The sequence below is a fragment of the Setaria viridis genome, chromosome 2, assembly GCF_005286985.2.
Source record: "Setaria viridis chromosome 2, Setaria_viridis_v4.0, whole genome shotgun sequence".
In the NCBI taxonomy this organism is placed as follows: domain Eukaryota; kingdom Viridiplantae; phylum Streptophyta; class Magnoliopsida; order Poales; family Poaceae; genus Setaria; species Setaria viridis.
The window spans coordinates 7,009,077-7,024,013 of NC_048264.2; the positions used below are offsets into that span (position 1 = coordinate 7,009,077).

Below are 14,937 nucleotides of genomic sequence, written 5' to 3' on the forward strand. Positions count from 1 at the left end.
TTTCATATGCACATCTCTGAAATTGGTGGTAAAAGTTAGAAATGCAAACTTTCTTGCAGGACATCGTGTGTTCACAAAGGAGCGAATATAAACCTAAAAAAGCATAAAGCACGTTCACGTAATCTAGTCATGCTAAATGCAAATCAACGGTCCATTCCTGCTATCCTTTGGCCGCCCCACCCAAGCACAGGCACGAAAGGCAGCACACAGAATGGTTCGGTTAGGCACCACGGTGAAAGAACCAAATTCTCTTGACCAGAAAAACTTTCAATGAAGGAATCAAGGAACCTGAGATGAGACAATGCATTTGGCTATCTGCGCATTATTTTAGTATGTAATAACTGAAACTACACGAGCGAATTCATATCAATATCAGCCAAAGAAAACAACCTCTGCGCCGCCGCACGCAATGGACCGAAATTCATCGCCCACCATGCTGCTCCTAAGAATCAGGCGTCGGCTGCAGCTGCTCCTGCTGCTCTCTGCCATGGCGACAACAAAAGCAACTGCAACCTCGTCTTCATCAGGCCATGCCAGCTACGAGAGAGCCCTCGTGGCTTTCAAGGCAAAGATCTCCAGCCAGTCCGGCGTGCTGGCCTCCTGGAACAAAAGCACCAGCTACTGCAGCTGGGAAGGCGTCACCTGCGGCAAAAGACATCGGTGGCGGTTGGTTGCCCTGGACCTCAGCTTCCAGGGGCTCGCTGGCACCATCTCCCCTGCCATTGGCACCCTCACATTCCTGCAGTCACTCAACCTCAGCTTCAACGGACTGCAGGGTGAGATCCCTCCCAGCGTTGGCTCCCTCGGCCGCCTTCAGAGCATTGACTTGAGTGTAAACATGCTCACCGGCGGCATCCCGAGCAACATCAGCCGCTGCTCCAGCCTCAGTGTGATGATCATCGCTAGCAACAAGGGGTTGCAGGGAAGCATACCAGCTACGATTGGCAACATGCCATCACTAGTTGTTTTCGAGCTGCCGAACAACAGCTTCACCGGAACCATCCCGTCATCTTTTGGGAACCTTTCCCAGTTGACAGACTTATCCTTGGCACTCAACTATCTTGAGGGATCGATCCCTGCAGGAATAGGGAACAATCCATATCTCTGGTTCATTCAGCTTTCCTTTAACAACCTTTCAGGTCTGCTTCCTCCACTGTAAAACCTATCATCTGTGTCTGAGTTTTCTATTGCAGAAAACAAGATGCATGGCCGGCCGTCTACCATCTGACCTGGGGAAAAGTCTTCCTAGCATCCAACAGCTTGCGATTGGAACAAACCTTTTTACAGGAGCTCTTCCACGGTCACTAAACAATCTCTCCCAGCTCCAGGTCTTTGACGTCGACAGCAATAACTTTACCGGAGTTGTTCCTACTGAATTGGGCAGATTGCAAAATCTTGAAGTGTTTATGCTGGATAGCAACAAGTTCCATGCAAACAATGAGAGAGAATGGGGATTCATTGCTTCTTTGACAAATTGCAGCAAATTTCAGAAGCTCACCATTGGATGGAACAGGTTTTCGGGAAACTTACCAAGTTCGTTGGCTAATGTTTCACCAATCTCCAATGGCTACGGATTCCCTTCAACCAAATATCCGGTGCAACCCCATTGGACGTCGGAAATTTGGCAGGTCTTGAGGTCCTTGATTTTTCAGGCAACTTACTCAGCGGGGTCATTCCTGAAAGCATAGGAAAGCTTACACAATTGAAGGAGCTATTTTTGTATTGGAACAACTTCTCAGGAGTCATACCATCCTCCATTGGAAACCTTACTGGTCTATGGAGACTTGGTGCACTTGGTAACAGCTTGGAGAGGCCAATTCCACTAAGCATTGGAAATTTGAGTAAACTCACAGTACCTAGTCTATCAATCAACAAGCTGACTGGATTCGTTCCAAAAGAAATTATGGGGCTGTCATCAACCTTAGCAATTCTCGGTTTATCCTACAACTTTCTGGAGGGGCCGCTTCCTTTAGAAGTTGGTAATTTGGTAAATATCAGGAAACAAATTGTCAGGTCAGATACCTGATAATATTGGCAATTGCAGAGTCCTGGAGACCCTATTTATGGATGATAATTCATTACAAGGAAGCATACCAGCTATGCTGAAGAATATGGCAGGGCTCTCTTTACTAAATTTGACAGACAATCAACTGAGCGGTAGCATCCCTGGAACCTTAGGCAGCATTACCAACTTGCAGGAGTTGTACCTTGCTCGCAATAATTTATCAGGATCAATCCCAGAACCATTAGGTAATTCAACATCGCTGCGCTGCCTTGATCTATCCTTCAACAATTTGCAAGGTGAAGTACCAGAAGAAGGGGTTTTCAGAAATCTAACAGGACTATCAATTGCTGGGAATAATGCATTATGTGGCGGAATACAACAGCGAGCTCCATCTGCCAAAATGTCCAACCTCTAGTGCGAGAAAGAATAAGAAAGGCATGCCAAACTATCTCAGAGTAGCAATCCCAACAACAGGAGCCCTCCTGCTCTTACTTTCAGGGCTTGTTTTGGCTGGATTTCTTTACAGAAAGTTCAAGACAGCACCGAAGAAAGAAATACCACATCAATTCGCAGAGATAGAGCTTCCAATAGTTCCATACAATGATATTCTGAATGGAACAGATCGATTTTCTGAAGCAAATGTATGGGAAGGGAAGATATGGTACAGTATACAGGGGCATTCTAGAGAATGAAGCAATTGTTGTCGCTGTTAAGGTGTTTAATATCCAGCATCCAGGGTTGTACAAAAGCTTCCAGGCTGAATGTGAGGCACTGAGAAGAGTGAGGCACCGATGCCTTGTAAAGATCATTACATGTTGTTCAAGCATCAACCACCAGGGTCAAGACTTCAGAGCACTAGTCTTTGAGTTCATGGTTAACAGAAGCTTAGACAGATGGATCCACTCAAATTTTGAAGGCCCAAATGGACAAGGAGCACTCACCTTATCACAGAGGTTAGACATCGCAGTAGACATTGTGGATGCTTTGGACTATCTTCACAACGGTTGCCAGCCACCCGTCATCCATTGTGATCTCAAGCCGAGCAACATTCTTCTCAATCAGGACATGAGAGCTCGCGTTGGAGATTTTGGCATTGCTAAAGTTCTAGATGAATCGACAAGCAAACATCCAGTGAAGTCCAACAGCTTCATAGGAATAAGAGGCTCAATCGGATACATTGCTCCAGGTAACTTAAATATGCTCCCCATGTGCTTCACATGATAGCCTCTAATTAGCTCTATGCACATGAAACATCTTTTTTACTCCAAATCATTTCTACTGATTGCAGAATACGGAGATGGGCTTATGGTATCAACCTATGGTGATGTTTACATTCTTGGAATCACTTTGATAGAGATGTTTACAGGAAGAAGCCCGACAGATGATATGTTCAGAGATGGGATGAGCCTGCGTTATTTTGCTGCAGGAGCTCTTCCTGACAAGGTTATGGAGATAGCAGATTCCAACATATGGCTGCATGATGGAGCAAACAACAGAAATGATGCCACACATATAACAATAACCAAAAAATGTTTATCTGCCATTATCCAGCTTGGTGTCCTATGCTCAAAGCAATTGCCCATAGAGCAGCTGTCAATGAGCGATGCTACTGCAGAGATGCATGCTATCAGAGATTCATACTCCAGTACTCAACAGTGAAGTGACACCTGATCATATTAGCAACCATTGCCTTGTATCGACTATCATATTCTAGACTTCCTTGGAAAAAAGATATTCAAGAGTCGATAATATATTTGCTTCTTTTCTGGGTGTGGTGTACACTTTATCATTTATTCTAGGTTGGCAGCTTTGATCTACTTCTATTTCCTCAACGTTCTTAAGCAGGTATGGCCCATCCTTACTCAGCCAGTAATCCATATAGAATGATGTAAGGTTTGAAATAGCAGAATGTTATCTCTTTTGTCAATTTCGTACAAAATACAGTATTTTCTCAAGTGAAGAAAAGATTGGTTACTATGCTGCAAGCCTATGAGGTATATATTAATTACAGCACACAATTGATACATAAGGAATAACTGGATTATTAAACATAAGAATTCCAAGATCATGAAGGGTGAATTATGTTACACATACCACTACTCACTCTATTCTGGCTATGTTTTGTGTAAGTGAATACATCACGGTAAAAAAATATATTAAAAACTGATCTTGATGAAGAATAAAGAATTACATGTCACTGCTCACTCTTGGTACAGTCCTGAACGTGGCAAGATCTACCCAGGGCTTGTAATGACCAATATAATGAACTACTGCTGCATTCTCAATATCGGCAGTGTCCACTCAACAGCTGGTTCATACCAAGGTCCAGACACACCAAGTTTTGTTTCAATGGGTATGTCAGGTTGTAGAAAGTAATTAATCCTGAAGACAAGGTCCACAGCTTACAATCCTCATTCTGCAAATAGATCTTCACTTAGTAAGTGAAACTACCACAAGTTACTTACATGCTGTCATTGTAGCATGAGCTTCATAGGCAAAAGATGGAATACATTATTTAAAAAATATAATCAACAACAGTTTTTTTTTATTTCTGTTACTTACCAAAGCTTGTCAAACAATGGTATTCGAGTAATATTTCGCTTCTTGCATTCCTTCAGATCAACATATTCATCCCAAAAGCACACCCACAAACAAGTGGATCAAAGTTCTCAGAGATCTTTTGATGTAAGCAGTTGGAATAAGATCAATGTCCTAAAGTGGAGTCAAATAATCCTTCTATACAGCTTAGAGATGATGGTTGTCATATATTTGGGGTTGATATACTGCAGATTCTCATTTCTATCGAAGGTGATGATTACATGTTCTTCAAAATAGCATTCTCTGAGCTGAGCTAAAACAAGTTGCCGCAGAAACGATCTTCAATCCAACAAATCGAGCAACCCTACAGGTACCAGTGTCCTCACGAACAGTAGCAGGTCAAGGATTGGGCTGCGGAAGGAGGAGACAGGAGACGGAGTGGGCCGGGCTGCCAGGCCGCTGCGCAGTGAGCCCAATAGGTGGAAATTGTACTTCAAAATGGCAAGGATCTACCCTACACGTTTTTCTCTATTTTCCTGTATGGGCCTAAAATAGCCCAACTATTTCTTTGCGCTGCTCCATCTCGGCCCGGCCGGCTGCACATCTGGCCCAGCATCAGCCTCCCCGCGCCGCCGCCTCCCTTGTAATTTTTTTTTTGAATGGTCCCTTGTCAACTTGTAATGGAAGCCCATACGGTCCATTTCATGTATAATGTAGTATTTTATTTGCTTCTCAAAATTTGAATTTTGACGCATATGAATATATTTTTCCAGCAAGGAAAAAAATATAAATATACCATATGCAACAAAGTCGATAACGCTGATAACCCATAAAAAAATCTAGCCCTTTCATTGCTCAAAACCAAATACTCTAGCTTGCCCCTTCTTGAGCCGTTGGTGCTGATTTCCGTCGATTAGATGATACAAGTCGTCATGAGCTGTTGCAATTGCGACCTGCAGAGAATGCGGTGGGTCCTGCTTCCTTGGCATCTCCTTCTTGCATAGTTGGAGTACGCAAATTCTTCTTTATGAAATGCTTATCGAAGAAAAAAATAGTCGTATGCAGTTGTGCACTGCAAGAGCCTCATCGGCGGCCCCTCTTCCAAGCCTTTGTGGAGGCCATCTGAAACCAACTTCAGGAGAGCAAATTTTAACTTGTGTGTAGTGAAGTGATTTTTCTACATGTGGCCAGCTAAAAATTGCCTTAAAAATTATGACGGTCAGATGCTGACCTTTACCATGCACACAACACACGACTCCCTACTGAACGATAGGCAGCATATAACAGCTAGCCGTGGGGACGTCGTCGCTGCGATGTTCCAACAGGAAAGAGAAGATCAGTTACCTTATTGGTGATGGGAAATCTAGCTAGATGGGGATGCCCAAGCGTGTGCATTATTACGCGAGATAGCAACAGCTTCCAGCGTTGCTGCTCCTCATCACTATCAACATAAACTGAACTGGACCCCATGGGGTTGCGCAAGAATCTCTCTGATTTACGTCTATTCCATCAAATTATAGGTCGTTTTGACTTTTTTAGTTCATAAATATTATGGTATATATCTAGGTGCATAGCAAAAACTATACATCTAAAAAAGCCAAAACGACCTACAATTTGAAATGGAGGGATTAGATAATAGAGGCAATTGACGAGCATATATAATCCATGCTCCAAGTCTCTGTTTCGGGCAAATGGAATATACACAATGTGTTAAACTGTTTCTATATATACCATATTTTTCTTCCAACTCTGCATATTTGAGGAAAAAGATAGATAATATAGTGACCTCTACAAACGAGGAAATAAATATTTCTGCTAACATAAAAATACAGGCAATTGCATGGGTGATCTTAAGCATACCGATGTTAAGTCACCTTCAGGCTAGCAATTGGGCATTAACCCCATAACAGATAGAGAGCACAAAGAATAATTGAGACAGACTTTCCCTAACCAATTCTTTTATAACCAGAAACTTGCGCTTATTCATAATGGATTGGAGCATGCGAAAATAGCCCAAAGCAATCACCAGCCATGCTTCTTGTGAGAATAAGATATCTCCTCCTGCAGCAGCTGCTGCTACTGCTCTCCATCTTGGCAACCAACTGTGCAAACGCTTCCACATCTTTGACAGGCCATGGGGACGATGAGGCAGCTCTTGTGGCTTTCAAGGCCAAGATCTCTGGCGACTCTGGCAAGCTGAGCTCCTGGAACGAGAGCACCAGCTACTGCAGCTGGGAGGGCATCACCTGCGGCAAGAGATACCCGTGGCGGGTGGTCGCTCTGGACCTCAGTTCCCAGGGCCTCACCGGCACTATCTCCCCCGCTGTCGGTAACCTGACTTTCCTGCTCTCACTCAACCTGAGCTCCAATGCCCTTCAGGGAGAAATCCCTCCCAGTATCGGCTCTCTCAGCCGCCTCCGGATCCTTGATTTGAGTGAAAATATGCTCAACGGCGTTATTCCAAGCAACATCAGCCGCTGCACCAGCCTCCGTGTGATGATGATCAGTAGAAACAAGGGGGTGCAGGGAAGCATACCAGCTGAGATTGGGAACATGCCGTCGCTTGCTATTATAGAGCTGTTCAAAAACAGCATCACCGGAACCATCCCATCCTCTTTCGGAAACCTTTCCCAATTGACCGTCTTGTTCTTGTCGTTAAACTGTCTCGAGGGATCTATACCAGCAGGAATAGGGAACAATCCATATCTTAAGTCCATTCAGCTTAGCGGTAACAACCTCTCAGGAGTACTTCCTCCTTCACTGTGCAACACATCATCTCTATATGTCCTTTTTGTGGCACAAAACAAGCTGCGGGGCCGGTTACCATCTGATCTAGGAAAAAGCATCCAACGTTTGGGGCTTGGAGGAAATCAATTTACTGGAGCTCTTCCACAGTCAATAACTAATCTCTCCAGGCTCCAGATTCTACATATCGAAAGTAATCAGTTTTCCGGAGTAGTTCCTTCCGAATTAGGCAGATTTCAAAATCTTGAAGTGCTTGTTCTGGATGAAAACAAGTTTGAGGCAAACAATGAGCAAGAATGGGAATTTATTGCTTCTTTGACGAATTGTAGCAGATTACACATGCTGTCCATTGGATGGAATAGGTTTGCGGGGAAATTACCAAGTTCATTGGCTAATTTGTCCACCAACCTCCAGTGGCTACGGACACCCAACAATAATATATCTGGTGTCATCCCATCAGATATTGGAAATTTGGCAAGCCTTCAGCAGCTTGATTTTAGACAAAACTCACTCACTGGGGTCATTCCTGAAAGCATAGGAAAGCTTACACGATTGGTCTATCTAATTCTGCATTCCAACAACTTTTCAGGACGTATACCATTCTCCATCGGAAACCTCACTGAAAGCATAGGAATTGGTGCATACGCCAACAGCTTGGAGGGCCCAATTCCACCAAGCATTGGAAACTTGAGCAAACTTTTAGGCCTAGATCTATCAATGAACAAGCTTACTGGCTTGATTCCTAATGAAATTATGAAGCTATCATCAATCTCAATAGGTATTGATTTGTCCAACAACATGCTGGAGGGATCACTTCCATTAGAAGTTGGTAATTTGGTACATCTTGAACAGCTCATCCTGTCCAGGAACAAATTGTCAGGTGAGATACCTGGTACTATTGGCAACTGCAGAGCCCTGCAAATCCTCTTAATGGATGACAATTTGTTCCAAGGAAGCATACCTGCCACTTTGAAGAATATGCAAAGCCTCACTCGCCTCAATTTGACAGCCAATAAACTGAATGGCAGCATTCCTGGCAGCTTAGGCAGCATTACTAGCTTGCAGGAACTGTACCTTGCCCACAATAATTTATCAGGACCAATCCCAGAAACTTTAGGTAATTCAACATCACTGCTCCATCTTGATCTATCTTTCAACAATTTGCAAGGTGAAGTACCAAAAACGAGGATTTTCAGAAATTTAACTGGACTATCAATTGTTGGGAACAATGCATTGTGCGGTGGAATACCACAACTCCATCGGCCAAAATGTCCAAATTTAAGAGAAATAAGGAATAAGAAAGGTGCTTCAAAGTCTCTTAAAATAGTAATCCCAACAACAGGAGCTCTCTTGCTCTTACTGTCAGGGCTTCTTTGGGCTGTATTTCTTTACAGAAAGTTAAAGACAGCACTGAAGAAAGAAATGGCACCTCAATTTGCAGATATGGAACTTCCAACAATTCCATACAACGACATACTGAAAGGAACAGATGGATTTTCAGAAGCAAATGTGCTAGGGAAGGGAAGATATGGTACAGTATACAGAGGAACTCTAGAAAATCAAGCCATTGTCGTAGCAGTTAAGGTGTTTCATCTTCAGCAGTCAGGATCATACAAAAGCTTCCAGGTTGAATGTGAGGCACTAAGAAGAGTGAGACACCGATGCCTTGTAAAGGTAATCACATGCTGCTCAAGCATCAACCACCATGGCCAAGACTTCAGAGCCCTAGTCTTTGAGTACATGGCTAACGGCAGCTTAGATAGATGGATCCACTCAAATTCTGAAAGTCAAAATGGACAAGGAAAACTTAGTTTATCACAGAGGTTAGATATCGCTGTAGACATTGTGGATGCTTTGGACTATCTTCACAACGATTGCCAGCCACCGGTCATCCATTGTGATCTCAAGCCAAGCAACATTCTTCTCAATCAGGACATGAGAGCTCGTCTTGGGGACTTTGGAATTGCTAGAGTTCTAGATGAAGCAACAAGCAAACATCATATGGACTACAGTAACTCCATAGGAATCAGAGGTACCATCGGATACATTGCTCCAGGTAACTGAAATATGCTGTTCACAAAGTGCTTCACAAGGGCATCTTTGACTTTTGTACTTACCTTTGTACGCACACCATGTTTCAATCTGTTGCAGAATATGGAGAAGGGCTTGCGGTATCGACTAATGGTGATGTCTTTAGCTTTGGTATCACTTTGATTGAGATGTTTACAGGAAGGAGCCCAACAGATGATATGTTCAGAGATGGAATCAGCCTGCATTATTACGCTGAGGCAGCTCTTCCTGACAAGGTTATGGAGATTGCAGATTCCAATATCTGGCTGCACGATGAAGCAAACAATAGCATTGGTAAAAGGCATATAACAATAACCAATGAATGTTTGTCTGCTGTCATTCAACTTGGTGTCCTATGCTCAAAGCAATTGCCATTGGAGCGGTTATCAATGAACGATGCCACTGCAGAGATGCATTCTATCAGAGATGCATACATTAATAGTCAACAACTTAGTGATGTCGAATCATTTTAGTAACCACTGCCTTATAATGTTGTTGAAGCCTGCATTATACTTGCTCTTTTGTGGGTCTGTTGTAGAACTTATAAACTGGTTCCATGTTGTCCATATCATAGGCATCATTGCGAAGGACAAAAACAGCAGGTTGGCCATGAGTTTCTTTCAGTCAACTTGTCCCTGCATTAAGAAGAGTATAGATCATGTCCCTGCATTCAAAACGTAACTTTCAGTAAAATTGTCATGCCTTATAGTGGATAGATTTGCAGCTCTGTTGGGAATTAAATAGCCTTTTCAATTTTCATATATAGATTTGGATAGACGGAAGCATTATATAAAATTATAGTAGACATGTTTATATGAAATGCACCCCTCGAAACTACTTTTAAAACATAGAAAGTTACACAATGAGTAATAAAAAATGCTCCATCTATTTATCTATTAAACGATTATCGCCCTTAAAGTTGTCACTTCTCTAACCATTGGATTAAAACATCCAATAGTTCAGATTCATTCATCTCTTGCTGTTACTATGACAGAAAAAGTGGGCGAAATGATAAAATCTCATATGCTTTTCTGGAACATTTTATTCCTCTGGAGCATTTGTTTTCTCTCGCAGGCCAATTTTCTTAGACTGAAACATTACAAATTTGCATACTGCATGTTTATTGTGAGATAATAAAAAAATCGCATACTGCATGCTTATTGTGAGATAATAAAAAAATCGCAGAATATTCATTAAGTATCGGATGCATATGAAAATCATAGCACATGATCTATACTTTTGTAGTCGACAACATTTTTATTTGATGCCGTTTAGTGCCCAAATAATGGTTTCACACAAAAAGGGTCGAAGAAAAAAAATCCCATTACTATCAAGCATTAGTGTCAAGAGAGATAGAATGAGAAATTCCCTAGAATCTAGAGGTACCAGAGATTCGACTCCCACAAACTACACTCATTTGAAAAACGGCCTTACTTGTGACAGATTGCCCGGGGGCGATAAATTTTTCCCATTTTCTGGCTCACTGCTGGTCTGCCTGGTCAGTTGTGTGATAAACCTATCACTGTGACAACTCCCAGATTTAAAAATTCCAATAAAGAGAAAAAAAGTATAGCCACCCGAGCTGAGACAATGCACCTGAGCATGCCTGTACAGTATGCATGTAGTTCGAACAAGAATGAATGCATATGCCACCAGTCAAGGAAACCAAGCTCAGCATCTGCTGCCATGGAATGAAGCCAGGTCCATCCCTACTTCATAGGCCATGCAGCTTCTCAGAATCAGACATCTGCTAAAGCTTCTGCTCTCCACGACGGCACCCTCAAAATTTCAGAGGCATTGAAATCCTCCAAAATCCTACAACACGGTGGGGTTGTGTGCACCCCCTCGCTCACGTTTCCTTGTTCGGCACCACCGCATAGAACAGTTGAGGGGTGCATCATGGAGAAAAGATCTACACTAACCAATCTTTTTGACCTGAAAATGAACGTGCGGCACCATCAGTAATGCAATTGCACTAACCAATCGCATGCGATCAATTAAAAATTACTCATATGAAAACGAGGTATGCTTGCCTGTATGTATGTGTGTATCAAACTCTAATTTCATGAGCACAAACCCTTCAGCAGACATGCTGCTCGTCAGAATTAGATTCCTCCTCCTGCTGTTCTCCACCACAGCAGCCAACCATGCAACCAGAGAAACATCTTTGACAGGCCACAGGGGAGACGAGAGAGCTCTTGTGGCTTTCAAGGCAATGATCTCCCACGGCACGGGCATGCTGGCCTCCTGGAACCAGAGCACCAGCTATTGTAACTGGGTGGGTGTCACCTGCGGCAAGAAACACCCATTTAGGGTGGTTGCTCTAAACCTCAGTTCCCAAGGGCTCACCGGCACCATCTCCCCTGCCATTGGCAATCTCACTTTCCTGCACTCACTCAACCTGAGCTCCAATGGCCTGAAGGGAGAGATTCCTCCCAGCGTTGGCTCCCTCCAGCGCCTCCAGAACCTTGATTTGAGTCAAAACATGCTCAATGGCGTCATCCCAAGCAACATCAGCCACTGCACCAGCCTCCGTGTGATGATGATCAGTAGCAACAAGGGGGTGCAGGGAAGCATACCAGCTGAGATTGGGAACATGCCGTCGCTTGCTATTGTAGAGCTGTTCAACAACAGCATCACCGGAACCATCGCCCCCTCTCTTGGGAACCTTTCCCGGTTGACAATGTTGTCCTTACAAATGAATTACCTCGAGGGATCAATCCCAGCATGCATCGGGAATATTCCATACCTCCGTTCCCTTCAGCTCTCTTGTAATAATCTCTCAGGTTTGCTTCCACCATCATTATACAACCTATCATCTTTGTTTCAGTTTTATGTGGCAGACAACAAACTGCATGGACGTCTTCCAGTTGACCTGGGAAAAAGCTTTCTAAGCATCAAACACTTTGGGGTTGGAGAAAACCAATTTACTGGACCTCTTCCACTGTCACTAACTAATCTCACAAGGCTCCAGGTTCTTCATGTTGGTGCGAATTCCTTTACCGGAGTTGTTCCTTCCAAACTGGGAAGATTGCACAATCTTCAAGTGTTTGTTCTGGAACTAAACAAGTTTGAGGCAAATAATGAGAAAGAATGGGAATTTATTTCTTCTTTGGCAAATTGTAGCAGATTGCAGATGCTGAGCTTTGGGCAGAATAGATTCGCAGGGAAACTGCCACGTTCATTGGCGAATTTGTCCACCAATCTACAGCGGCTAAAGGCTCCCAGCAACAACATATCTGGTTTCATCCCAACCATGATTGGAAATCTGGCAAATCTTGAGGAACTTGATTTTAGTTTAAACTTACTCACTGGGGTTATTCCTGAAAGCATCGGAAGGCTTTCACGATTGAACCATTTATTTCTGTATTCCAACAACTTGTCAGGACAAGTACCATTCTCCATCGGAAACCTCACTGGCCTATCTTTACTTCTGGCATGTAGCAACAGCTTGGAAGGGCCAATTCCACCAAGCATTGGGAATTTGAGCAAACTCTCAGCCTTAGATCTATCAAGTAACAAGATTACTGGCTTTGTTCCAAATGAAATAATGAAGATATCATCGATATCAATGACTCTTGATTTGTCCAACAACTTGTTGGAGGGACCGCTTCCTCTAGAAGTTGGGAATTTGGTAAATCTTGAACAACTCCTCCTGTCAAGAAATAAATTGTCAGGTGAGATACCTGATACCATTGGCAACTGCAGAGTCCTACAAACCCTATGCATGGATGATAATTCATTCCATGGAAGCATACCTGCTACTTTCAAGAATATGGCAGGCCTCACTTTACTGAATTTGACAGGCAACAAACTGAATGGCAGCATCCCTGGGAACCTAGCCAGCATTACCAACTTGCAGGAGTTGTACCTTGCCCACAATAACCTTTTAGGAACAATTCCAGAACTTCTAGGTAATTCAAAGTCACTGCTCCACCTGGATCTATCCTTCAACAATTTGCAAGGTGAAGTGCCAACAGAAGGGGTTTTCAGAAATCTAACCAGACTATCAATTTCTGGAAATGATGCATTATGCGGTGGAATACCACAGCTCCAACTGCCAAAATGTCCAAACTTCACTGCAAAAAAGAATAAGGAAATGATGCAAAAGTCTCTTAGAATAGCAATCCCAACAATAGGAGCTATCCTGCTCTTACTTTCAGGACTTGTTTGGGCTGGATTTATGTACAGAAGGTTCAAGATATCATATAGGAAAGAAATGTCACATCAATTCACAGATATAGAGCTTCCAATAGTTCCCTACAATGATATACTGAAAGGAACAGATGGATTTTCAGAAGCCAATGTGCTTGGGAAGGGGAGATATGGTACAGTATACCGGGGCACTCTAGAAAATAGTGCCATTACTGTGGCTGTTAAGGTGTTTAATGTCCAGCAATCAGGGTCACACAAAAGCTTCCAGGCTGAATGCAAAGCATTAAGAAGAGTGAGGCACCGATGCCTTGTAAAGATCATCACATGCTGTTCAAGCATTAACCACCAAGGTCAAGACTTCAGAGCACTAGTCTTTGAGTTCATGGCTAATGGCAGCTTAGATAGATGGATCCACTCAAATTTTGAAAGTCAAAATGGACAAGGACAACTCAGTCTGTCACAGAGGTTAGATATCGCGGTAGACATTGTGGATGCTTTGGACTATCTTCACAACGGTTGCCAGCCACCGGTCATCCATTGTGATCTCAAGCCAAGCAACATTCTTCTCGATCAGGACATGAGAGCTCGTCTTGGGGACTTTGGAATTGCTAGAGTTCTAGATGAAGCAACAAGCAAACATCATATGGACTGCAGTAACTCCATAGGAATCAGAGGTACCATCGGATACATTGCTCCAGGTAACTGAAATATGCTGTTCTCAATGTGCTTCACAAGGGCATCTTTGACTTTTGTACTTACCTTTGTACGCACCATGTTTCAATCTGTTGCAGAATATGGAGAAGGGCTTGCGGTATCGACTAATGGTGATGTCTTTAGCTTCGGTATCACTTTGATTGAGATGTTTACAGGAAGGAGCCCAACAGATGATATGTTCAGAGATGGGATCAGCCTGCATTATTACGCTGAGGCAGCTCTTCCTGACAAGGTTATGGAGATAGCAGATTCCAATATCTGGCTGCATGATGAAGCAAACAATAGCATTTGTAAAAGGCATATAACAATAACCAAGGAATGTTTGTCTGCTGTCATTCAGCTTGGTGTCCTATGCTCAAAGAAATTGCCATTGGAGCGGTTATCAATAAATGATGCCACTGCAGAGATGCATGCTATCAGAGATGCATACATTAATAGTCAACAACTTAGTGATGTCGAATCATTTTAGTAACCACTGCCTTATAATGTTGTTGTAGCCCATATTATACTTGCTTCTTTTGAGAGTCTGTTGCAGAACTTATAAACTTGTTCCGTGTTGTCCATATCATAGGCATGATTCAGAAGGACAAAAACAGCAGGTTCGCCATGAGTTTCTTTCAGTCAACCTGTCAAGAGGAGTATAACTGTGGGGAAGAAATTCGAGATCCATGGATGTCATCTGGTCTAGTATTTAAGCATGATTCTGAGGT

The 14,937-nt window shown here is 43.0% G+C and overlaps 2 protein-coding genes across 3 annotated transcripts; both read left to right on the plus strand.

The window, feature by feature from the left end:
• Positions 1-302: 302 nt before the first annotated feature.
• On the plus strand, positions 303-3,771 carry LOC117844951 (probable LRR receptor-like serine/threonine-protein kinase At3g47570). 2 transcript variants are annotated; one of them, XM_072292068.1, is made up of 2 exons: positions 303-3,191; positions 3,294-3,771. In XM_072292068.1, exon 1 carries the CDS (start codon positions 410-412, stop codon positions 1,157-1,159), a length of 750 nt encoding a protein of 249 aa, XP_072148169.1. In that variant the 5' UTR covers positions 303-409; the 3' UTR covers positions 1,160-3,191; positions 3,294-3,771. The 2 variants fall into 2 exon arrangements, with proteins under 2 accessions (XP_072148169.1, XP_072148168.1); XM_072292067.1 differs by having other exon boundaries at positions 323-3,191.
• Positions 3,772-6,526: 2,755 nt separating this feature from the next.
• Positions 6,527-14,696, plus strand: LOC117844944 (uncharacterized). The gene is made up of 4 exons (XM_034725798.2): positions 6,527-9,344; positions 9,440-9,830; positions 11,321-14,211; positions 14,305-14,696. The coding sequence occupies exons 1-4, from the start codon at positions 6,575-6,577 to the stop codon at positions 14,694-14,696; spliced, it is 6,444 nt and encodes a 2,147-aa protein (XP_034581689.2). The 5' UTR covers positions 6,527-6,574.
• The last annotated feature ends 241 nt before the right edge of the window (positions 14,697-14,937 follow it).

Excerpts from the sequence above, each read along its gene's own strand:
- LOC117844951 (XM_072292067.1), top strand. The coding sequence starts at position 2,618 with ATGGAACAGATCGATTTTCTGAAGCAAATGTATGGGAAGGGAAGATAT. Across the intron at positions 3,192-3,293 it reads AATCGGATACATTGCTCCAG|AATACGGAGATGGGCTTATG; the intron begins GTAACTTAAATA and ends TACTGATTGCAG.
- LOC117844944 (XM_034725798.2), top strand. The coding sequence starts at position 6,575 with ATGCTTCTTGTGAGAATAAGATATCTCCTCCTGCAGCAGCTGCTGCTA. Across the intron at positions 9,345-9,439 it reads CATCGGATACATTGCTCCAG|AATATGGAGAAGGGCTTGCG; the intron begins GTAACTGAAATA and ends AATCTGTTGCAG. Across the intron at positions 9,831-11,320 it reads AGTGATGTCGAATCATTTTA|TAATGCAATTGCACTAACCA; the intron begins GTAACCACTGCC and ends CGGCACCATCAG.